The sequence below is a fragment of the Candoia aspera genome, chromosome 2, assembly GCF_035149785.1.
Source record: "Candoia aspera isolate rCanAsp1 chromosome 2, rCanAsp1.hap2, whole genome shotgun sequence".
Lineage (NCBI taxonomy): Eukaryota > Metazoa > Chordata > Lepidosauria > Squamata > Boidae > Candoia > Candoia aspera.
This window is the reverse complement of record NC_086154.1, coordinates 211,194,013-211,220,365: the sequence shown is the minus strand read 5'-3', so window position 1 is coordinate 211,220,365 and position 26,353 is coordinate 211,194,013. Positions and strand designations below refer to the sequence as shown.

Sequence of the window (26,353 nt, the reverse complement as noted above, 5' to 3'; positions counted from 1 at the left end):
GATTATGATTTTCCATACAACTGTGAAACTAATAAATTATTTTAAGATACAATTTACTTAAGACGAAGTTAATCTTATAATAAACCAACAGAATTATTCCCTTCTGTCCACATATGCCAATACGAAAGGCTTGCAGGTAAAAGTCAAGTTATCATGGAAACTAAAACTAATCTTTCATTATTTCTCAAAATAAAATAATGGTTACTGTTTTCCCAGTTTTCTTATCATGTAACCATAATGTATTCTTTGCAGCCTACTCCAGTGGGTTCCATCCATTCAGATCCTGCGATAACTTCCAATAGAGAAGCACATCCGCACAGAGATAAGATGCAGCAGTCCAAAAATCAGGTATGCTGTCCAGCAATATTATATGCCAGCTTCGTACTGCAGTGGCTGTGTAATAGTTTGTGACTCAAGTTGTATATCACTTGCTTCTTTGATGAAACATTTATTAATATCAGTGTTTTGACTCTAGGTTTTAAACAGTCATTGTATAATGCTGTGTTGTACAATACAATGTTAAAAAGCTATTATTGTTAGTGCAGGCATAATTAAAAGACATTTGAAAATTTAATAGTGGATTTGAGATTATCCCATCTCTGTCTTCAAAGGGAATTTCTCCACCTGTCTCTGCAGAGGCTAAACATATTATCGTGGGAAGTAATTAGAGTTATGTATAATCAACATTCTTTTTAGGTCAGGATTTGAAGCCAGTTTCAAACTCATATTTTAAATCTTTTTTATTAGTTAATTCTGTTTGTTTTTGGGGGTAGTATCGATGCTTTATAAACTAATTTATTCAGTCTAAGAAAGGGGAAATTCACTCTGTAGAAGTGATCCTATGGCTTTCATTTGATCTATTTATTATTGTTGCAGTTGTTTATTGCTTGCCTCTCTTCTGAATCTATTTTTTTTATTTTAAAAACTAACCATGAACTTTAAATGTAAGCAGAGATTTTAATATTATTTTAATTCCTGTAACTAATTTGGCTTTTCTTAGAATGTTTTGGAAATAAAAAATAACCACCTGGAAAATAATTTTTGTTGGCAACAATGACTGATAAAGTACTATACTATATCTTAGTTTTTGTATTTGTATATATCCAGTTTTTTCAGCTATGTTTCATGGAACTCTAGGTTCAATGAGAACTTGATGGAGTTCTCATTGAATGAAAAATGATGATAGGACATTTTTTTTTAATTGAACACAGTGGGTTTTCTATCGCTAGACCTTTGCCTTTTGATGAAGGGTTCATGGATTTTTTAGTTTTTAACTAATAGGTTCTGTGGCTTGAAAAAGTTTGAAAAAACTATAGCAATGGAAGAAAATATAGAATATTAGCAATAGCTGGCATTCCCACAGTGGTTGGCTATTTAGACCAAAGCTATTAATTTCACCCACTTTTGGTTTTCCTTAGTAGATACTTTCCCATGTCCAAGTTGGCAAGGGCATAGTCCACTAGGGTATTATAAAATGTCTAAAACTAAACCTAGAGTCCATTTAAGCTTATAAAATAGATAGGCTTGTGTTGCTTTACCCAAGTGTCAAGGGAAGGATAAGTAATATATATTATAGCTAAGGTTGGAAACCCTTGCCTTCTAATTACTGTTGGACAAGGCCACAGTATCGATTAAAATGAATTTTAATTTTGTCATCTTGACATTATCTTTAAATGTTATTACTTTAAAAGTAATATAGTAAGACAGACTATTTGTTGTTGTTATTAGACAAATATTTATTGTCTAATATTATTATTATTATTAGACAAATTTATATGGCTGCCCAACTCAAAAATGGTGAGTCTGGGCGGCTTACAGAATTAAAATCCATAAAACAAAGCACACACACCCCACGGTGGCAACAAACACTCAAATTAACCACTTGATTGGCTCCATAGTGACCTGCGGTCCCCAGGCCTGCTAACAAAACCATGTCTTCAGGGCCTTCCGGAAAAGAAGCAAGGCCAATCTTATCTCAGGGGGAATGATGTTCCAAAGGGAGGAAGCCACCACAGAGAAGGTCTTTTTCCTCAGACTCCACTATGGACATACTATATTTTTAGTATTTAAGCATTAAATCTGACTATAATACAATATGTATTAGTTAAGTGTACATGCCACGGAAATACTGAAGTTCTCATTTTATTGTTTTGTGCTTCTCTGAATATTCTTGAGGTGTTCATGAAATGGGACACAAACAGAGTTTTGAACAGAACAGCCCATCTAAAACATTCTGTTAGAATATTCTGAGTTGGTTGTGTTCAGGTATTCCATGTTTTAATGGAACAAAACTAAAAACATTTCAAGTAACGTGGTCATAGGAAACAATGGGAACTCAGAACAAGTTCCTTGCTCCTTTGTTTTTCATCAACCGAGGATTTAAAAATAGAGTGGCAGTCCATTCTTACATCCTTCTCCTATATGTGTATATATCACCAGAAGAATTTTTATGCAAAAAGTTTGAACTTTTTTTTTTCATCATGAGGCATTGTTCCCAACAGATGTGACATATCAGCATTCTTCAATTAGCAATTAGTACCTGCAGCTCCAAATATAAATGTTCTCAATTAAATAGGCACTGCATCAGGCACAAATTAAGAGATGATGATGATGATGATGATGAGCATTGCATAAGAGTAACTGTATAGCTATAGTAACCGCAGAAAAGTGTTTTTGGGTTAATGAACACCACCCACTCCCACTATTACTATTTTGCCAGATTCTGCCAACAGCAATACCCACATTTACAGCTCAAATACAAAACCAAGGGTTATTGTTGTATCTACTTATTGCAATCAATCCAAACCCATCTTTCTGTAGAATAAAATACAGCTGACATTTTTTGTTCTGGAATATTTTCAGTTTCTGAAAGGGATCCTGAAGTTCAACTTCAAGAAAGCACAGGAGTGCATAGAAATGAAAAAAACCTCAGCAAGCAAATGAAATCAACATAGATTCATCTTTGCTTTTTAAAGTTTCTTATTTGTGGGCGCAAGATGATGCACAGACTGTACACAAAAAGCCTCAGAAGGTTAACTTCAACAGCACAGGATCTTTTCTTCCCTTTAAATATACTCTGTTAATTCCACATCAACAAGCAAAATAGTTAAAGATCAGACAACAACTATACTGCTCTAAAATCAAGATTAAAAAATAGAACACCAAACAGGGCTTGCTTTAGAGGGCACACAGACAAAATATATACTCAGCAGCACAAGCATCAGCTATAGTGACTCCAGTATAATCACAGGTCCCTCACAGCACTCCTGATCTTCCTTTCATGGTCTTTCATCAAGAGATGTTGGATCTGGAATGGCTGGTGATTTAGACATGTGGTGCTTCATTGCCTTCCCACTGCTTTGCTCCAGCACTTCTACCCCCATCACCCAAGCCAATATTAAAATTAATATTAAACTAAGAAAATAAAATCCCAATCACAGGGTGCAAGAAACACTCAAGTTGCTTGGAACAATATTTGAAACAGTGCTGATCGAAAAAGCTGAGTTTTGTTCCATTTTCAAATTAAACTCTCAAAATTCTCTCAGATCATTTATTTCAGGAACATATTGTTTGATCAGCTGTTTCATAAAATGGTTCCCATTGGAATCATTTTGCACATTCCTAATTATTCAGTATTTTTCTAAGGAAACAATCCTTTCCAAAATCAGAGCCCCAAATATGCTTTATTCTGCATGGAATTCCATGTTTGAAGTTTTGTTAAACAATTCCACCCAAATGTTATGCAAGTTTTTTTAAAAGGGGACTTTAAACATTTTTTCTGCATTTGGATGTGTGTGTACATATTTTATTATACATGCATAGGCTTCTATGCATTTTTGTGCTCTTCCTTTAAAACAAAATACAATTATTAGCTGCCTAATGTATCTAATATATTTTGGGTTCTTTTTCCTCCTCTTGTATACATGCTTAATGCATTATATTACTGGCAGTCAACAGACCACAGGGCAGCTTGGGACCCCCATCAGGCCAATCCCCATCACTTGAGAGCTCACCTGGCAGCTGACAGACATGGTGGCTCGGTACAGGTATTTTTTGTTCTTTGCATGACTATTTCTACATCTTAATCTCCTTGGACAGGCACGGCATGTGTCTAGTTTCCACTGAAAATTCACTTCTAATTATTCATAACTATATGTCTTCTGTTATAAAAGCCATAACAAAAAGACAGACAACATTTGATTTTGTTTCTACAAGTGCTTGTAGAAGAATAGCCATCTGGATCTTGAAGAAAACATATCTGGATGACTCCTAGGCAATAAAATTGTCATTGAGTGATGTGTAGTGGAAATGGCAGTGCCATTAGAGCTTCAGATGATTGCTGACTACTAGTAATACTTTGGTCATATGAATCACCCTTTACAGTAACGATTTCTAGACCATACTTACTGTGCCTTTATGCTTATGATTGAAAATGATACTGATATTCCTGTTGTCACAATAATCTGTTGGAAGTATAGTCACATCCCCCTACATCATCTCTGCAGTTTGTGAACTTTATAATTGCTTAATTACTGTATAATGCATCTCAGATATATTATGCCTGTGTAGCTATTCATCCCTCCAAAAAGAGTAATTGAAAAACAAGTTTACTAAATCTAGTAAAATTTTTTGCAAGCCTATATAATGTAAAAAGGGCTCGTGTATCTATGCTTATATAAATTTGTGCAAAAGGAAGAAGCCGATGGGAAGTTCCCTGTACCCCACTCCTCCTCCTCTGTTTAAAATCAGCATCTGGATAATTTCCTGCTGCTTTCCCAGCAGTTGTCTTAGTCTTTGATGTCCTTTCCTTTTGCTTTTGCCAAAAGGCTTATTTCATTTGTTGCTACTAATATCCCTCCATAGCTAATTAAATATATTTCTTGTATATTTTTGAATGGCTATGTAACAATTTCAAATCACCCAGACCGCCCCCCCCCAAAATATATATTTGGAGAATCATTTGTCTAGCTGTAGTCAAGATTGGCTAGTCTGCTGTTGTCTCTCATATTTGATAATAATCTAATATCCTATATTAAATTATTTTAATTTGCATCTGAGACAGGATTAGTGATTTAGAGTTAAGCCACAAAGATAATAGTGCTTTTCTGTATGATACGTACTTTGTTGAAAGAAAATTAAGGCTGCTTCATTTTTTTTAACCTGCCTGTAATTCCAAGGTAAGAAAGGTATATGCATTGTGTAACATTATCTTCATGGAAATATATTATTTCTGTTCTTTATTGTTCTTTATTTTGTTCCTGTATGGTATCTTTTAGATTGTAGTCTTCAGCTCATAGTCTTTTAAAAATGTTTCCAATCAGTTAAATTGTTTTTTGAGTTCTTTACTACAGTTTTTGGAAAACATGTTTCAAGATTCCTTAATACACATTAAAAGCATGCCAAAAAGATTATTTGATTTCACTTTTAGGTTTTTCTCAACCTTCCATAATCGCTTTCTCAACCTTTCATAATAGGTATAGAGAATAATTGTCATTCTGCATTGTGAGTGGGAATCTAGTGCAGTTACCAGGACCTATCCTATGTTATCAAGAACATGGAGCTGTACACTGATAAACATAAGCTATTTATTGCATATTCTACTAAAGATGGTGTAATGATTGCCCTAGCCCCAAATACTCAGACTCACAAGAGGCTGCTAAATGAAATCTGATTTATTAGAGTACTAAAGACAAATACAGAGAAAGCTGAGAATGAGCAAAAGCGCGCCAAATACAAACTTAAACCCTTGGTGCAAACGTATCCCGCCTCCCTCGTAACAGCCCCGCCCGGCACAGGTGCTAGCAAACGTCAGAGTTGCTAGCCTGGGAAAGTAACCTTGAGCGCAATAGATAATACAAATACATTCCAAAGCAAAGCCAAAAGATAACCGTTCCCATCCTCCCCAGAAAGATGAAACACGCATCCAATTAATGACATGCGAAACGTTACGATGCATCAAAGACATTGAAACGGCGAACATGACATACCGCCTCCCTAAAAATACACTTAGGGACCCGGTTTTGTGGGATAAGCAGAGTGGAAGCGGGCCACCAAAACAGGGGAAGCTACATCTGGTGCAGCGACCCACTCTGGATGAGGGAAATGTTTCCAACGAACTAAATATTGCAAAGTATTGCGAAGGCGTCTAGAGTCGAGAATTTCTTTAACTTCGAAGTGTTGCTGACCATCAATCATGATGGGGGTGGGAGGTGGAGGTTGACGATGCCAGCGGTCAGAAGGAATAGTCGGTTTGAGTAAGCTGCAATGAAAAACAGGGTGTAAGCGTTTAAGGTTATGAGGCAAGTCAAGTTTAAAAGTCACAGGGTTAATCTGAGCGATAATCGGGAAAGGACCCACAAACTTAGGCGCAAGTTTCTTTGAAGGTTGTGATGACTTGATAAACTTGGTAGAAAGGTACACCGAGTCCCCAACTTGGAATGCAGGTTGGGGGGCCCGCTTCCGATCAGCATACAATTTATAATCCGCTTGAGCATCAGCCAATGCCTTTTGAATCATTGGCCAGGAGTCAGCCAGTTGTGTTGTCCAATCATCTGGAGTGACTGCAGTTGTTGGAGGTTGCGGTAGATCAGAGATAGGTACAAAGTCTTTACCCTGAGCTACCCGAAATGGGGTTTGGCCAGTGCTTTGATGCACTGCATTGTTGTAAGCCACTTCAGCAAACGGTAGGAGGTCTACCCAATTGTCCTGTTGATAATTCACAAAAGCTCGAAGGTACTGCTCTAAAGTAGAGTTAACCGCCTCAGTGGCCCCGTCCGTCTGAGGATGCCAAGCCGTGGACAGGGCTTGCTTCGTGCCCAACAGCTTGAGAAACGCCCGCCAAAATTGCGAGGTAAATTGTGTACCTCTGTCCGAAATCAAGCGGGAGGGACATCCGTGTAATCTGTACACGTGTACAAGGAATAGGCGAGCCAATTGACGTGCCGACGGAATGGACACGCAAGGGATGAAGTGAGCCTGTTTGGAGAAATAGTCTTTGACCACCCAAATGACCGTTTTGCGTTGGCTGGGCGGTAGCTCGACAATAAAGTCCATGGAGATTTCCTCCCAAGGGGAAGAAGGGGCTGCCACTGGTTGCAGCAGTCCTTGGGGCTTGCCCGCCTTGCGCTTGGACATTGCACAAACAGTGCAGGAGGCAATGTAGTCCTTGACATCTTTACGTAATGTGGGCCACCAGAATTGCCTCCGAACGAGGTGCAAGGTTTTTACAAACCCGAAATGACCTGCGAGTTTGTCATCGTGTGAACGTAGTAACACATCTTTTCTGAGGCTTTCAGGAACGTAGAGGCGGTCGGATTTCCAAGCGAAGCCTCTGTCAAAAGTAACATTGTCCTTATTCGCAAGCAACCAAGTATCCATTTTTAGTTCTTTGAGAAACTTTTGTTGCAACTGGGAGGGAATTGACAAAGCACTTGGCTGAACAGCGCTTGTGGTGGGCGGCTGCTGCGCGCGCGTTTGGCTTCGCGTCACAGCCTGCATGCCCAATTGCGGCGCCGTCCATAGGGTGCTTACCACATCTGGCGCTGCCCCAGAGTCCTGAGGTTGCCTTGACAAGGCATCAGCCAAGAAGTTCTTTTTCCCTGGAATAAATTTGAACTGAAAATTGAATCGATTGAAAAATTGAGCCCAACGAACCTGTTTGGGGCTCAGTTTTCGAGGGGTACTAAGAGCCTCCAAGTTTTTATGGTCAGTCCATACTTCAAAGGGATGATTTGCCCCTTCCAACAGATGCCGCCAAGCTTCCAATGCAGCTTTTACGGCAAATGCCTCCTTCTCCCAAACATGCCAACGCCTCTCAGTCTCGGAAAATTTGCGGGATAAGTAGGCACAGGGCTTGAGGCATCCTGCCTCGTCCTTTTGCATCAACAATGCCCCAATAGAATAATCGGAGGCATCTGCCTGTACCACAAACGGCTTTGAGGGATCAGGATGCTGTAAAATGGGCTCTTTGACGAAAGCTGCTTTCAGCTGCTCAAACGCCGTCTGACAAGCAGGCGTCCACCTCAACAGCGCTCCGGGATTCTTGACTCTCCTAGTATCTCCCACCCCTTTGGTTCGCAGCAGCTCAGTTAGGGGCAAGGCAATCTCAGCGAACCCCCTTATGAACAATCTGTAGTAGTTGCTGAACCCCAGGAAACTTTGAAGTTGCCTGCGGGTGTGGGGACTCTCCCAGTCCATGATAGCCTGCACCTTGGCAGGGTCCATTTCTATGCCTTTAGCTGAAATCCTATACCCCAAGTAGTCAATTTGGGTCTGATGAAAGGCACATTTCGACAGCTTGGCATACAATTCAGCAGATCTGAGTTTACACAATACTTGCTTTACCAGAGCTACATGCTCTTTCATGGTTTCAGTATAAATCAACACATCATCCAAATATACTAGTACACCTTTGAACAGATGTTCATGCAAAACTTCATTGATTAGTTGCATAAATACCCCAGGGGCCCCAGCCAACCCAAACGGCAACACCTTATACTGGAAAGCTCCCAACGGGCAATTGAATGCAGTTTTCCACTCATCCCCCTCCTTGATTCGTACACGATAGTAGGCTTCTCTTAAATCAAGCTTAGAGAAGATCTTTCCCTTGGCCAGATGTGACAACATGTCCTTTATCAATGGCAAGGGATATTTGTTGGAAATTGAGACGGCATTTAATCCGCGGAAATCCGTACAAAGTCTCAATGTCCCGTCCTTTTTTGGGCGAAAAAGAACCGGCGCCCCCACGGGTGAATTCGCCGGCTCAATAAATCCGCGCGCCAGATTTTTGTCCACAAATTCCCTCAACAGAGTCAGTTCCTTCTGCGTCATGGAATAAATTTTTGGTTTAGGCAATTGGGTGTTGGGCAACAGTTCTATGGCACAGTCCGTCTTTCGATGGGGGGGCAACTGATCGGCTTCCTTTTCACCGAATACATCAGCAAACATCCAGTACTCGGCCGGCAAGCCTTCCAGAGGGGAGGCCGGGTAAGGCGGAGTCGCAGCTGCCGCAACCCCCACCATCTCCTCTGGGGCACCCTTCCCCTCAGCCGCTTGATAAAACCCATCCCTAAACGTGATAGTTCGGTAGACCCAGTTTATTTGGGGGTTTTGCTGCACCAACCAGGGTACCCCCAACACCACTAATGGTCCCCCAACAGGAGCCACGACAAAAGACAACCCTTCCTGGTGACTGCCCAGTTGCAAGGCTACACGCCCTGTAAAATGGGTGACCGGTTTGCCCCCTGCCACGGACCCATCCAATTGAGTAAAAGCGATGGGTCGCTGTAAAGGGAACGTGGGGAGCTCCAAAGCCGCCACCACGTCGGGGTGCATAAGACACCGGGAACACCCCGAATCAATCATGGCCCATACTTCCACGGTCTTGGATTGGGAGCCCAATTTCAATTTCACCATGAGTATGCGGTAAGTGCCACTCACCGATGGAGGCTCGCGCCCGTCCTCTACCACCTGCCCAGCGGCGCCCTTTAGAGCAGGTGGCTGGCGTTTCCCGCCGGCTGCGGGATTTCGGTCTCCCCCTCAATTTCGTAGAACATCACATCGTCTCCCTCGGTTTCAGCCACCGCAGCTTTCTGTTTCCTCGGCAATGCAGGGGACTTTGCTGGCGGTTTTCCGGGTCGTTCCTCTACCTTCGCCTTCGGGCATGCTGCCACTCGATGCCCCTCCTTACCACATCTCAGACACAAGCCTTTTGCGTACCGCTTCTCCCGCTCCTCGTCCCAGGGTCGTTGTCCCGGTTTCCCCCCGGTGGTCGATGGGCGGCTGGGCTTCACCTCCCGCCCCGACTTGGCGGTCTTTCGCTGGGCAAAGATCTCCTGGGCATGTTCAGCCCTCCCCGCCAGCAGGATCCACTCATACAGCGTGTATGGGTCGTCCCTCCCCAGGGACCAGCGTAGCACTTCTGTATTCAAGCCATCCTTGAAGAGCTCGATAATGGTTGCTTGGGACCAGTCATCCACCTTCCCAGCTAGCGCTTTAAACTCCAAAGCATAATCGGCCACTGATCTGAACCCCTGCTTGAGTTCCTTCAGGGCTCGCTTTGCTCTCTCTTTTGCTAAGGGGTCCTCGAAGTGTTGCTTCAACGCCCCGAGGAACTCCTCGAGACTTTCCAGTTCAGGCGCTTCCGACTGGCACATCTGGACATACCAGTCTGCCGCCCTCCCCTTCAGTTTGGTGGCAATGGTGATGATCCTTGCCTTTTCCGATTGGAAAAACGCCCCCCATTCTTCCATATAGGCTTTCGCGTTCGTCAGGAAGAACGAGAGTTTGGTCGGGTCCCCATCAAACTTGACAGGGAAGTCTCGCATGCCGCCTCCCGCCGCGCTGCGCCCCACCACCGGTGCTGCCGCGGCTTGTGTTTCCCTGGCTCGGGGCGGCACGGGGCCCCGGGGCGATCGCCCTGGCGATGCTGCGATTTCCATCTGGACCGACTGGTCCCCTTCGCGCCTCCGCACCACCCGTCGCCGTTCCGGGGACAGCCCCTGGGAAGAGGGGGTTGAATGCCTCTGGCTTGATTCTTCCCGGACCTCTCGCAACGAGGTCACATCCAAGCTCAGCTGTTTCAATATAGCCTCCAACGAATCCATTTTGGACTCCAACACTCGGATCCAATCCGGAGTGGGTGAGCCCTCCGTTGGCTGCACTTGCACCACGTTGGGGGATAATGGGTATCTCTGCCTCCAGGAGGGACCCCCCGCTGCCGTGGCATCTCCTTGGGTCTCATCCCAGGTGAGCAGCTCGCCCGGAGAATTTACGGTGGTCTCTGGGGCCGTTTTCAGCCCCCCGGCTTCACTCTCCAACTCGAAGCTCGCCTCCTCTCGGATGGCTGAGAGCTCCCCACCTTGGGACGGTCGGCCGGACTGCCTCACGGTCGAGTCCGGTTCCCCTTCCTCCATCATCATGATGTCGGGTTCAGTCATCGCGGGCTCTCTCCCTCACAGGGTTAGACGCTGGTCTTTCCTGGACAGGGGCCAGCGGAGTTAGGAACTTAGATTCTCAGCTTTATGTAATGATTGCCCTAGCCCCAAATACTCAGACTCACAAGAGGCTGCTAAATGAAATCTGATTTATTAGAGTACTAAAGACAAATACAGAGAAAGCTGAGAATGAGCAAAAGCGCGCCAAATACAAACTTAAACCCTTGGTGCAAACGTATCCGGCCTCCCTCGTAACAGCCCCGCCCGGCACAGGTGCTAGCAAACGTCAGAGTTGCTAGCCTGGGAAAGTAACCTTGAGCGCAATAGATAATACAAATACATTCCAAAGCAAAGCCAAAAGATAACCGTTCCCATCCTCCCCAGAAAGATGAAACACGCATCCAATTAATGACATGCGAAACGTTACGATGCATCAAAGACATTGAAACGGCGAACATGACAGATGGTCAGTGATGAGAGAAGAAAAATTTCATGTATGCAAAACGGTGTTTATTTTTGGTGCATTTTGTTCCTGGTAATGAATGGACATTATGCATTTTTTTCTTTAAAATACTTTCCTAGCATTTATGATATTAGTCTACATTACTAAGTTTGGCAGTGATAAAGCAATTAACAGCATCTTTAAATAGAAGATTTTTTGGAATCAAAATTCTCTGTCTTCTGGCTTTAGTAGGTACAAACAAATTGAAACAATCTGCTGGTGGTGATTATTGTTTTAAGTTGCTCAGATTTGCAATTAGGTAGTTTTGGAACTCTGTCTTTGGTTTTATTCTGTATTTTCCATTTCCACTAAAAAAATATGATTGATATTATAGACAGAAATTAGGTGGATTCTAAGAATATTTTGATTTGTCGATTAAAACTATATATTACTGTTTCTCCATTCTTCTTTCTTGCCTGAGTTTGAAGTGCTATGCTATAGGCTTGATCCCATATTAAAAACACCCCAAAGAAGTTTGATCAGTGCAACAAACAAGCAACACATGTGCATTTGTTTTATTTATTTATATAATTTATATAGACACCCATCTTGCAGCAACTCTGCAGCAGTATTTTATCATTGTACCATAAACTGTTGAAGAGATTGTTAGTTCCTGCAAGCAACATGTCATTTGTTGTTAGCAGTCACTACCTAGCCTCCTACATCTATGTTCTGTAACCATTTGTCTTAGTTCCTGAAAATGTCAACTGAATAGCAACTGAGCTGTCTTTTTTACATTTGCAGCAACTTGAAACATTTGTGAAAAAACTATTTAAATTGTATTTTTAAAAATATTTTCCTTTTAGCAGAATTATCTGAAAGTCTGGGTGATTTTTGTACAAGGCTATTTCCGGCTCCCTGTGTTTTTTTAAAATAATATTTTAGACTTGGGTGCCAGTTTTTAGATTCAGATTAACTTTGCATGGAACTGAAACAGTAGAATACGTAAATTGTTGTGTAGAAATGCTAAGAATTAGTGATAGTTTATTTAACAGCTAACTATGCCAAATAGCTTTAACATTTGAAATAAACATGTTAGTGCAAAGCTTTGTTTCAGAAATTGAGAGAATATTATATATTTTTAGACAATATTCAGGTTGAGTTTACTGTAATGATAATGAGGATTTTGGTACTGCTAATAAATTATGAAGAGCCAGTTTGGTGTAGTAGTTAAGGATCAGAGAGAAACCTGGAGACCATGAGTTCAAGTCCTGCCTTGGCACAAAACCAGCTGGGTGACTTTAGGACAGTCACTCTCTGTCAGCCCTAGGAAGAAGGCAATTTCAAATCACTTCCAAGAAAATTGCAAGGACTAATCCAGGCAGTTGCTAGGAGTCAAAAATTGACTTGCAGGCACCAAACAAATCAATGAATGAATGATGTACCAGGTGAAGTTCTTAAAAGGAAAAGTCACATTTATTATACATGTATTATGAGCTCTGTCCAGATCTTTTAGAGTTTGGGAGGGAATATAACAAGTACAGCCAAGATTTTGATGTAGTGAAAAGCTTAAGAGGAATAAAAACTAAAGAGTAATGAAATGCTTGGCACTGTTGTTGCCTAATTTTCTTGCCTCCCCTCTGAGTTTTACTTTTCCTGGGTACATGTCTTTATTCACATTATCTTACCCAGGATGTTCATATTACTGATTATGCAGACAACTATGACAGAATGTTGTTACTTAAAGTTGCACCCTGCTTCATAGACATTTTTTCTGGTTTGTTTATTAAGCTGATTTCAATGGCAGTTTATTATATACAGTTGAAAAATGGATACCCATCTTTCTGTGCAACAGGATTACTTTCCCAATAAGAGCAGATGTTACTGTTTATTAGTTCAAAGTGTGGCTGTTATCAGTCAATCAATCTTATGTATATCTATGCAGAACTAAGTGCAATTCATTGAATTTATTCCAGGATAGCTATACTCAGGAATTTAGTCTAAGGTAACTATATGAGGATTGCAGTCTTTTGTACTATTAGCACCTTTTTTGTAGATGGCTTTTTCTACAAGCAATTGGAGACTGATTAGTAATAGAAATGCATGATGCTTGAATAGAAAAAAAATGACTACCACCAATGAAATAATACGTTGATACACTAATTACAACTCTTTGCTGTCATGATAAACCAGTGTAGTAAATGTGGGCAATTATTATTGCATAATTTTTGAAACTGCTTGCCACTGCAGGTTGTAAGCTCAACAAATGGCGAACTCAACACTGATGATCCTACTGCTGGCCGTTCAAATGCACCCATCACAGCCCCTACCGAAGTAGAAGTTATGGATGAAACCAAGTATGTATTGCCTTGAAATAATCTCTTTGATGACACCACATTTTGTGAGATTGAGTTTTCCAGTTGAGATTCCCATGATAATTAGTTCTTAGCTGTAACAAGTAATTCATGAAGCCCTTAAACTTAAGGTTTGGTTGTTTTGTTTTTTTACTTCTAAGAGACAGAGGAAGTGTGTGTGAGAGAAATTTCATTTACTTGTCCATAAAATGGTTTCTTAGTTGAAACTATTAGTTTTTCCAGGCAGTACAATTTCCCCACAATGTATTTCAGACAGAATGCTAGTATAATAACCTGATGGATGGGTTTATGCCATTCTGTAGCTTGCTGCTGTCTACAACAGCACTCTATTCAGTGATAAGCAGGGAAGAAGTAGCATTTCTCTGAACTTTTTAAAATAATGTACAAAAAAATCCCACTCACAGTACAGATGTTTCTCAGCAAAGGGTGCAGCTTTTATACTTGCAAAGGCTGTTCAAAATAGTTCATTTCCATCCTCCTGCTATACACCAAAACTCTGTAGGGAATGGGAAGTTTGTGTACACATTAGCTTTCCTTTCTGCACTGCAAATGAGTCAAGTTCACCATGTAAAAAAGGATGGCGTTAGTGACAGACACAATTGGATTTAACTGAGAATATCTCAGCCTCTGGATGTGAAGTTCTATCCCATATTAAAACACCCAGAAAGAATTATGATCTATGAAACAAACAAGTAAGCAAGACATGCACATTTTTTGTACCATAAACTATCTGAAATGCTTAAGCTACAAGCTACAAGCCGAAATATGAAATAGAAGTACTTTAATGTTTTCAGTGACTGTGGTTTGCTTAGTTTGGTCTACATTAATTTCACTGATCTTACTGTCTTATTACTTCAGTATGCAATTATATATTCAGATGTAATTTTTTTTACAGTATACCTCATTCTGATTTTTTCTCCTTCCTTGTATTTTCCTCATATTAGCTGCCAGAAAGTGTTGAACATGTGGTGAGTTCTAAAGCACAGGCAGGCAGAAATAGCTCCAGAGCATTTAAAAACAAAAGTACAATTGGAAAAAACAAACCAAAATAATTGTAATGGTTTTTAATATTGGTCTTCTTTAATGTGAGAAACTTGCTAGCTTATTGAGGAGCACTTTTGCCTGCTTCAACTCTTGCTTGTTTTGAAGTGATACAGTCTTGATGTATTTTTATCTAATACTTCTGAATTTATGCTTTAATTTCAATTTATGCTTTAATACAGTTGTTTTGCCCATCGATTTGTCATTTTAAAGGGAAAACAACAATTTCAGGTATTTTAACTTCCACAGTAATACCTTAACATCATAAATAATTAAAATATTTTAATTGCCACTAAATTACAGTAGATGTTTTCACCTACATTTACTGAATTGTTAGTTATTGGTAATCTCCTCCAATGGGAGGAGACGGGTGGGGACAAATTGAATAAATAAATAAATAAATTGCTAACTGATAACTCAGGGAATAATTATTCCTCTCAAATTTGTACTTTAGTGCATTTCCACATTTCAGTGATTGTACTCATCTCAAAATGCAGTCTCTAAATATTTTCACCTTTCATTTATTATTGGCAAGTTTTAGTTTTGGATAGAATGATAAATTTTCTAAAATGGTGATTGGTTTTATCTAATTTCCTAATGCTGATAATTGCATCAGACAGTTGAAAACTATATTCACTTATATCTTTATAAGTTCTTTTATGTTTTAAGTAATCTAATATTTGGATATGATTAATGAAATAAACCATATTCATTGATTTGTAAAAAATTACCCCCCTCTTCAGCCCTTCTCCCCATAACTTCTCATCAAAACTTATTAAAAGTGTATTTCCTCCGGTTTTCAATCTTAAATAACATGATATAAACAGGAAAAATACAAGAGGGAATAGGGGTTTAAGAAACTAATTACTAGCCCCTGATCATAATGACATAAAACTAACAGAAATATATTATAAAAACCATAACTTCAAATAGAATAATGTATAAAAGTGTTGCAGAAAAGCTGCAGAAAGCACTTTCTGTGGCAGTCATGTCAAACAAAGCTACTACTCCTTCTAATAAGTTAATACACTTCAATTTTGAAGGAGGGTCCTAGAGAGACAGTGATAATATATCCTAGGATATCTGTACTTAGGAGTATATATTAAATAATATAATACAGTAGATTTTATCTAAATCTTCTGTCAGTTGGTCCCTTATAGCCTGTTTTACATGCCTGTAATTAATTTTTAATTGCTGTAGCTATGACAGATTATTCACATAATGTTTAAAAAAACATGGAAGTATATTTATGTGGATGCAGAAATACCAGTACAGACCCTATAAATATACTTAGGGTATAGTATTTGTTTTGTATGTGTTTTACAGACAGCATTATTATTTTGAATTTATATCATATATTTTTTATATAGTGAAGTATATTTGATTTTCTGTGTTACCATACTATTCAGTCCTTACATTATCAGTATCGTAGTTAGCATAATATTGTCTCTTCCATCATATCCGTTCACACAAACTATTATGATTTACAAAATTAACTAAATTTGTGAAGTGATTTTTTTCTTGGTGAGTTACCAGGGAGTTAAAAGTATAGGAAGAACAAAGTAATGCAGAAATTTACCACAAAAATAATGTTCTCTTCGTTGCAGATTTTAGTGGAAAGAGTATGCATGCTGAAGTTAGTGCTAGTTTTATTTATTTATTTGCTGCAATCAAAAATGACTCTTGGCAGCTTAGATAGAAATAAAAATAAAACAACCCCATGCAGAAATAAAAACACAACAGCACTAGAAGAACAGGAAGGAAATTAAGGATGGCAGCAACAATCCAATCAGGGGAAGGCTGTCTTGGTCTTGAGGAGCTTGTGGCAAACCAGCAAAGAGGGAGCCAGCCTGATCTCCACAGGGAGGGGCTATGCCACAATGTTGCCATTACAATAGAAAAAAAGTGCCTCCTTGCCTCAACCCCCCAAACCTCCAGAAATGTAGGATTTGCAGAAGTTTCTCCTGACTATATCTAATTGGTCAGTCTGAAGTTGGCTGAGAAGGTGGTCCTGAAGGTATCCGGGTACTAAGCCATGTAGGGCTTTATAGGTAAAAACCAGCACCTTACATTAAACCTGGAAACTAAAATAGATGGACACTCACATAGCTGAAATGGAACAAGTGAGAATTGTGAGGGAGGTAATTCAGTTGATAAGAAGATCTGAATCTCTTTTTGCTGCTGCTGAGACAGTCTGCTTGGCTAGTTTACACAACAACCTAGTCACCCAATATAATTTTTCTTGGTCTTCTTCACATTAGGAGTGGTAGTTGGTTCCACCCCCAGGAAACTATAATGGGTTTGCATTGGCAGTTGAATGTACTGGTCTTCCGTGATTCTCTTCCACTGTTCAAGTCTTGGGGCCAATTGCAATGATGCAGCCTTCCATCAGAATCAGAGTTCCATGTTGATTGCTCAAGGGCAGAGACTCCCAGTTGCACAGCAAGTTTGTTTGTTTGTTTGTTTGTTTGTTTGTTTATCTATCTATCTATCTATCTATCTATCTATCTATCTATCTATCTATCTATCTATCTATCTAATTTATCCCTGCCCATCTCCTCCCATCGGAGGTCTCTGGGCGGTTTACAACAAGTGATTAAAACCATCAGAATAATACAAAAAATAAAATACAATAAAAATACTATAAATAGAAATAAAAATAAAGAATAAAAAATCCAAGAGATGAAACATCTAGAACAGTCCAAGTGTGGGAGGAGTGGTCTATAACAACCATCCCCATGTAACTCTATTCCCCTCTCCACCCCAAGCGAGGCGGCAGAACCAGGTCTTCAGACTCCGCTGAAAGGCCAGGAGTGATGGGGCCAATCTCACCTCCGGGGGCAGCATGTTCCACAGGGCAGGAGCTACTGTGGAGAAGGCCTGCTTCCTGGACCCCGCCAGATGAAATTCTTTTACAGACGGGGTCCGTAGCATGCCCTCTCTGCACGATCGGGTGGGACGGGTTGATGTAATGGGGAAGAGGCGGTCCCTCAGGTAACCTGTTCCCATGCCATGTAGGGCTTTAAAGGTGATAACCAACACCTTGAATTGGACCCGGAAGCAAACTGGTACCCAATGCAGCTCGCACAGCAGTGGTGTTACATGTGCCCTTCTGGGGGCACCAAAAACAGCTTGCGCAGCTGCATTCTGGACCAGCTGAAGCTTCCGGATACTTTCCAAGGGTAGCCCCATGTAGAGTGCATTGCAGTAGTCTATCTGAGAGATAACAAGGGCATGAGTGACTGTTCGAAGGGCCTCCTGGTCCGGGATGTGGTGTAACTGGTGCACAGCACGTAGCTGCACAAAGGCTCTCCTGGCCACGGCTGCCACCTGCTCTTCGAGCAGGAGCTGTGAGTCCAGGAGGACCCCCAAGTTATGCACTGGGTCTGTCTGGGGCAGTGCAACCCCATCCAGAACCAGAGATGTTAATGTCCCGGATACAGAAGAATCATTAACCCACAGCCACTCGGTCTTACCAGGGTTCAGTTGAAGCCTGTTGTTCCCCATCCAGGCCCCCACAGCCCCCAGACACTCGGAGAGGGTGGTCACGGTATCACTTATATCACCCGGGATGGAGATATACAATTGAGTATCATCAGCATACTGATGATACCTCATCCCATGGTGACGGATGATCTCACCCAGCGGTTTCATGTAGATGTTAAAAAGGAGAGGGGAGAGTACTGATCCCTGTGGCACCTCACAAAGAAGGGGCTGTGGGGCCAATCTCTCCTCCCCTATCAAGACTGACTGGGATCGGCCCTGGAGGAAGGAGGTGAACCAGCATAAGGCTACGCCGCCCACCCCCAACTCCCTGAGCTGCCCCAAAAGGATACCATAGTCGATGGTATCGAAAGCCGCTGAGAGATCAAGGAGAGCGAGGATGGATGCACTGCCTCCATCCCGCTCCCGCCAGAGATCCATAAGTGCGACCAATGCCGTTTCCATCCCATAATCGGGCCTGAAACCTGACTGAAAGGAGACTGGATGAAAATTGTCCAGAGCAGTAGGGTCCAGCGATGGCTTCTTGAGGAGGGGGTGTACCAACGCCTCTTTAAAGGCCGCTGGAAACACCCCCTCTCCCAAGGATGTATTAGCCATCGCATGGACCCAACCACATGTGACCTCCCGGCCTGCTTTTACTAGCCAGGAGGGACACGGGTCTAGATGGCATGTGGTGGCATTTACTGTCCGTAGGATCCTGTCCACTTCCTCAGGTCCAACAGGATCATCAAGTGGCAGGTCATCACTGGGCCATCTCTTCTGTATGTCAGTCACTGTACTATGTTTTCTACCATCCACTAAAGAGATAAATAGGAAGTTGGACATTTGGATATTTCATTGTCATATGGACAGAAGAGAAAACATGGAAAGGGAACTTACTCCCCTCAGTTGGAGGTGCAGATTATGTTTGACTGCCATCTACTTTTAGTCCCTTTTGTTGTTTGCTTGGGATAACATTAAGTATGAACTGTGATACCAGTTTTTAAATATTACCTTCTTACCAGGAGGGAATGGAAGAATAATATTGGGAACGTGCTCTTAACAATATATAAACCAGTCACCAGTCACTATACATATGGACAGAAAGAGAAGCTGGGATACCTTAACTCAGAGGAGCCCTACTCATTCTCCTCAGTCTTGATCAATGCAGCAATAACATTTCAGGAAGGTTTCTGTGTTTGCTCTCTCACCCCATGCCATATATTATTATTCTGTTCTTCTTTTATCCTATTTTGTCCTTTCTTTCTGTCCTCTTCATTCTCTTCTATCCCATTTTGCATTTGCATTTTCTTCAGAGTTATTTCTTCATTGGTGCACATCCACCATTGACAGTTTTAGTTTTATAGCCCTGAAGTGACTGTTTTGGAAATGTTTGAAATGTGGTAGTAGACTTCTTCCCATAGACACCCTTTTAGTTTGTTTTAAAGAGGAGCATATAGTAAAACATTGCCTTTCTTCCTCCTGTTTATAAAGTGGGTTCTGAGAGAAGACCTGATACGCTTAAATTATGCCTTCAGCTTTGATTTTATGCATCTGCAGTGGCTCAGTAAGTGAAGGAGCTGCATGCTCTGCCAGAGCAATTTGACACCAGACTTGACTTCCATCCCAAGACAAGATCTAGTGCCTGAATCTGTGGCTCCAGCTGTGTCTGGACCATGAGATACAGTTTCTTCTGATTTTGGAAAACTTGCTCAATACCAAAGCAAGCACAAAAACTTTCTAAATACCTGGTGGATAGCATAAGTCAAATTCAAAAGTAAATGTAAAGGACAAAAACATCACCATCACTAGCACTCCCACTGCAACCTCAAGAGGAAGAGGACAGTACAGTGCCTTGTCAAAATCCTGTTACTGTACCTCTGCACTAAAGTCTCTATAGTAGTATCCAAAGGATTGTCATAGAGCAGATACTTACATTGAGCATATGCGCTGCATGACAGAAAGAACAGCTTTTAGAAAATTATTTTTGATGTGGTGCAGTTGGATGCCATTCTTCCTGTGGCAATATACATGTTGCTAGTATTTCTATCTAAAAACTGCTCAAGACTTCGGAAACAAATTGTCCTCCACACCATTGGCATCTAAATACTCATACTTTATCAAATTCATGATAAAGATGGCTTTTTCCTTATTAAACATATTCTGCCAGATTCAATTAGAGTTGAAGTGGCTGGGACCCAGCATCATTAGTAGCCCCAGTTTACTGTCCCCTGAGGATAAAAAGAAAAAAAAAATGGGATGGCTTTGGCTGGAAAATTTCCCCCTTTGGAAAATACACAGATGGCAAATTATCAGGTTTGCGTAGCCAGGTAACAAGTCTGGTAGGTTAAAGATACCATTTTTTACCCTTATTTCTTAGAAGTTAAAAGTAGCTAAATTTTATTAATTGTGTATTCCAAGTAAGTAACTAAATGCTTACTGTATCATCTGAGACAGGGTCAATTTTCAAAGCGGCCATGGTGTCATGTAAAATGACAAGTCTGAACAGTTTGAAAAGAGGTGCTTTGTATGTACTTCAGTTTGTTCAGAAGAGCCTTTTTAAAGAGGTAATACAGTCCCATAAGACATATTGACTTGGGATCAAAAGTTCTGATGTTATTATGTTGCTTTGCTCTGTCATGTGTGATTGTAGTCTTCCCCTGAGTCCAAGGCTAGAATCAAGCACTTAAAATTTGAGTTCCTTTAGTTTGCGACCAATGACGCTTCAGTTGGAGTACAGGAACTACACAACATATTTGCTGTATTGGTTAGAATATACCACAGTATCTGTACCAGCAACCAAGACCATGCTTTCAGAAATTGGAAAACTATTCCAGCTCCTCTTTTCTGCCACATTAATAGCAAGAAATGAAGCCAAAGAAATTCTTCCTGTCAGTATCTTCCAAACATGTTTTGACTATCAGCATTCCCAAGATAACCTTTTTAGAGAATATGCTTCTGTTTCTTTCTCCCACTAGTTTCATTTTCATATTACCACAGATGGAGTTTTGTCCATAACTGAAAGTACCTTTCTCCCAGAGAGCACTGCAGAAAGATGCAGTGGAGACAGTACCACAAGGCAAACCAAGATGGTTTCTTTGAAAGATGTTTCACAATCCTAAGTAGGGCTGGTTGAGTAATCCCATTTAAGATCCATTAACCACTGTATTCATGCTAATAGATTAACATATGTTTGCAATTTCTGATGTATTTTCTCTGAAAAATGTTTCTCAGCAAATTTCTGGTACGGTTCATTTCTTTTTCATGTATCATTTAGGTCTGAAACATTTTAGAGCATTGAATACATCGCAGAATAAGTTAGTATTGACTAAATATAATTTTAATAACAGTTTTAGTATGTATGCTGCCTTCAGAAACATGAAATTTCTGCCCATAAGGAATATACGTAGTAGAGCCCTTGGAAATAACAAGTGTCTTTACATATGAAAGTGAGGCCCTCTTGTGACCATTTAGGTAAGAGCACACATTTCACTGCAGTTGATGTTCTTTGGTTGTGTTTAAATACTTTTAATGCAGCTGAAATTTTATAGAATGTCCATGTGCCCAAAGAAACAAAGATGATATTAGAAATTAAGAAATGCTACTGTTCTCATTTTCTTCAGTTCTACAGTGAAGCACATTGATATGTCATCCCTTAAGATTAATTTTAAAAAAAGAATATTTGGGAGAACAGAAATTTACAGCCTTCTGATGAGACATTACATGTTTGATTTTCCTTAATCATGGTTCTAAAGGCTAGGGAATGCGTTCTGCTAAGGGGTCACACTCTGCTCATCCCATAGGGTTTGTTCTACAGCAAGGTTTGGTTCAATCCCGGGTAGAATATATTTTTTTTAAATCCCTGATTTTATCATAAATGAGCTTGGAGGTCCAAGTTTAAATCTTGATTCATAAAGTTGAATTTCTGAGTTTCTCATTAACTGTTTACTCAAGCAAAGATTTCATTTTCACTGAAATTGAATGTACATTGCAGAAATAATAGCTCTTTGTAAGATGAAAATGCCAAAATTTGAAGAAATATTTGAGGTTGTATGTATGTATGTGTGTGTATGTATGTATGTGTACACACACATACACAGTGTGTGTGTGTGTGTGTGTATAATATACAGTATATACTTGATTATTTGATAATATATATAATAATTGGATTATATTTATATTTATATTTGGAGCCAAGTATCTTTACACTTTTGTTATTTGTTTAATATTTCTTGGAACATGAATGGATTTTATAGGCAATACTGACCCCACCAAGAGGATGCAAAATGTTAAGTTTCAGATGAATAAGTCTGAAATGTGGGTATAAAAGTAGCCTTTACAATTTAGGGATTTCCAAAAAAGTTTTGAATTATTCCCATATTTTGTTCACAGCCGTTTTAAAATGATACTTGGCAAAGAAAGCCATAGCTACTTAAGACTAAGTTTAACATTTGGTTTTTGTTTTGCCTGTAGAAACAAAATATAAGGAGGGAAATGACCTTCCCAGCAATTTATAGATATGCTAATATCTAAGAAACTTGATCATTTTCAGAATAATAAATACATAATAATAATAATAATAATAATACATAAATAATAATAAATATAGGTCCTAGGGAATTGTGATAATCAAACAAAAGTTTCAAATTCTTATTTTGGGGGCAATTGTCATCAAATTCACAGAAAGTACAGTAAGATAGAATGGATGATAGATGTGGACCATGTGGTGGCAGAAGGACTTGGGCATCTGTCTTCGCTAGGCAAACCTGGTAGAGTCTTCTAGAGTTCAGCTGCTCTGCAAGTTTTTAGTAAACAGCTTTTTTTGTCTTTTTTTTTTTTACTTTGGCAGGATCTTAGGCAATTTTGTTTCATGATGTAGTTAACTGTATTCAATTGTCTTTTATAATATTTATTTATTTATATTTCAAATATACTCCATGCGATGTTACAAATACAGCACAGGCAGTGTAGAATGCGCTCCTACTGATACACTGGTACGCACATTCACTGCAGGTAGTCCTTGCCTTACACCAGTCGTTTAACAATGGTCCGTAGTTACAATGGCCTCGGAATGGGTGCTTTATGGCCTTCCAAGCATTGCGAAATGTCGCACCACCCCTCCCCCCCGCAATCACATGATTGCATTTCGGGTGCTTGGCGGCTGGCTTGCATTTATGACAAGTTGCAGCGTCCCGTGGTCATGTGATCGCATTTTGCTACTTTTTTGCCATTTCCTAGCCAAAAAACACCCATTGGGGGAAGCTGGCTTCACTTAATGACTGCAGTGATTTGCTTAATGACCTGTGTTTCACATAACAGCCATCATAAAAATGGTTGCAAAATTGGGTTTGGTCACATGGTGAGTCAACTTACAACCGTAATGACTTACAGTGGAAATTCCGGTCTCAATTGTTGTAAGTCAAGAATTACCTGTACCTTCCTTGATTGGCCAGTCTTATTCCCACAGTGTAACTACGAGCATTAGCTTTCCCTAATACTATATTTAACATTAAACAACAAAATAAATTAAACAAATATTAATGACCTAAAGGCTTTTTAGAAATCCTAGAATTATGAAGAGCTATTTCTACACACCATTCCTAATTTTAGTTACACATGCTTCTCTCTTAATTGTCCAGGGGAAAAAATCAATTTTTTTTTTAAAGAAGGCCTCCCCACAGTGCCCACAAAATCTGTCCACTCCATTAAAATAATTAGAATGCTAATTGTAATAACAGGACATAGCAATCATAAATAATATATTGTTTCTCCATACCTGATAAAACCAAATTTATAAGAAAATGCCTGCGTTGTGCTTATTTTGATGTTCTGCTATGACTGCACTATCTCATCACACCATCTCTTTAGATACGTAATACAATGACCTGTATTATATGCCTTCATTATTATACATTTTTGTTTGCTGTAATACAATGCATTTTAATATTCTTTGAATGGCTTCAATTTCAAAACTGCATCAATATTTATGAAGTAACTTTCATCAAGCATGCTTTACTTTTTCTGTTTATATGAGATTGTTTTTGTGACACAATTTTAGGTGCTGCTGTTTCTTCAAGCGAAGAAAAAGGAAAACTATTCAACGTCACAAATGACTTTGGAGGAAGGCAGACGGTGGGGAATTGCTTACTTACTCATCTGCTATATCGTGAGAAGTCATCTCTCTAGTAACCACATGTTTTTCCAGCATCATCTTTAAGTGCAAGGTTCTCATACTTGCTTTGATTTGGTGGTTCAACATATTTTTAATTTGGATCATCTCTTCTGGAAGCTTTAAAGCTGTGTCAACATAAGTACCTTTTTGACCACTTAGATACAGAAAATGCTTTTTCCTCAGAAAAATTGACTTAGAAAACATTAGCAGTGATTAGCTGAAGACCAGATATTTTATAAACCTGGTATTTGCTGAGATTTGAGGGATGCCATACGGAAAGCAAGAGAGAGAAAGAGAAAGAGAGAGACAGAGAACGAACATTGGAAATGAAGCTATAATTGTCCAAGCATTTAAAATGTCTTGCATTAAGATTTCTTTTTTCAGTAATGGTTATTTTTTCCAGTTGTCCCTCTGGTGGTACTACATTTGCAAACTTACCATTTAATATTATTACAAATATCATAGAATCACTGCCTGGTGGTACTAAGACAGAAGCTAGATGAATCATCTGAAGACAAAGCCTAAATGCTGTGGTTTCTAAGGGAGGAAGCGTATCAGTGTTTGTAAAATCTGGGCTTTACAATCTGCTTTTGTTGTACCTCTAATTGAGATGCAGTGTAGTTAAAGTGGCAGTAGTGTTCGTACCGAAATGCAAATATTCGTATAATACAAGTTGTGCTTCCAGTTATGTACGACATCAGTGCTGAAACATCAACTGAAAGTTGCTTAAGGGTTATAAAACCACACTACTAGGAAATAACTGCAAACAGGTGGAGTGGGAAATCACAAAATTGTTAATCAAAAGTTATTGTTGAACGACAATTTAAAAACAAAGGTCTGGATGTGCCAAGTAATAAAATGAGGTCTGTATATTATTGATTTGAGAAGAGAAATGGAAGTGGGTTGAACATAATACTTCCTTTAATGAATGTTAGCTTGTGGTTTATGATTGCCGCTGGGGGTTTCTAGAATATTCTTACATTTCAACAAAATACTGCATCACTAAAATACAGTTGATTGGATTGATTAGGTACTTTCCCGATAACTCCCTAAAGTGCCTGTATTATGAAATAACAGTTCACTACAAAAGGCAGTCATTTCTCCTCCTCCTCCCCCCCTCAGTTTGCTTTGTTTAAACCCATAATGACAGAGGTGTGTGTTTGTCATGTTAAGCTGCCAGTATCGTAAGGATCTGAGTAAAGGAGGTAAAGTGGCTAGACAGATTTGTTGACCAAAACTCCAATTATGTGTCTTCTTTTAAAAAGGGTTTCCTAGAGCTAATTTTTGTCTATCAGTGCATGCCTTTGGGCATAATTATTTATTTTTAATATCTTATGGTAACATTCAAAATGTGTATTAATTGATAAATGCACACCAGTTGAATTCATTATTGCATTTACAGGGATTGTTTTATAATTTATTTTTCTTAACTGCCAAACTGCAGTGTTTTGTCTTGAATTAGGCGCACATAATGAACACTTTGTGCAGATCTGGTCATTGTTAATCACTGTTGCTGTTAATAATTGTAATAAATCCTTAATCTATGAACTTGATCTGACCAATAAAAGCGTAAACTAGATGCTTTGGCAGAGTTTCCACTTGACCATTTGAGTTGATTATACTTTAAGCACTCAAAGAGACTGATCTTTTTTTATTATTATTATTATTTGAAAGAAGGTAGATGATTAACTTGGCCATCCTTGAGAACACCTTCTTTGCAGTATTTGACCAAATTTCTTTTCTCTATTATATTTGTAAATACATGCGATATCTTTCTTATCATACACCTAGCAGTTTCATTTTCAAGGATTTCTTTGCCCTGTACAGTGTTTATATGATCTGAATTCCTTACACATAACACTGTGTATATTAATCCAGTTACAATGAAGATTAAATCAATGTAAAG

At 39.7% G+C, this 26,353-nt stretch overlaps 1 protein-coding gene and 1 long non-coding RNA gene across 8 annotated transcripts in view; both read left to right on the top strand.

The window, feature by feature from the left end:
• Positions 1-26,026, top strand: part of CSNK1G3 (casein kinase 1 gamma 3) — a 79,332-nt gene extending 53,306 nt beyond the window's left edge. Inside the window, exons 12-17 of one of the 7 annotated variants that reach the window (XM_063295289.1) lie at positions 253-348; positions 3,951-4,040; positions 13,627-13,733; positions 14,975-15,023; positions 24,334-24,407; positions 24,851-26,026. In XM_063295289.1, the coding sequence (XP_063151359.1) occupies positions 253-348; positions 3,951-4,040; positions 13,627-13,733; positions 14,975-15,023; positions 24,334-24,407; positions 24,851-24,950 (516 nt within the window). In that variant the 3' untranslated portion in view covers positions 24,951-26,026. Of the gene's footprint in view, positions 1-252; positions 349-3,950; positions 4,047-13,626; positions 13,734-14,695; positions 14,724-14,974; positions 15,024-24,333 lie in introns of those variants that run through there. The other 6 variants (XM_063295290.1, XM_063295293.1, XM_063295292.1 and 3 more) reach the window with 6 other exon arrangements.
• LOC134492570 (uncharacterized) lies at positions 20,994-22,696 on the top strand. The gene is made up of 2 exons (XR_010067470.1): positions 20,994-22,337; positions 22,474-22,696. It is a non-coding gene; the product is annotated as an uncharacterized LOC134492570 (long non-coding RNA).
• Positions 26,027-26,353: the final 327 nt, after the last annotated feature.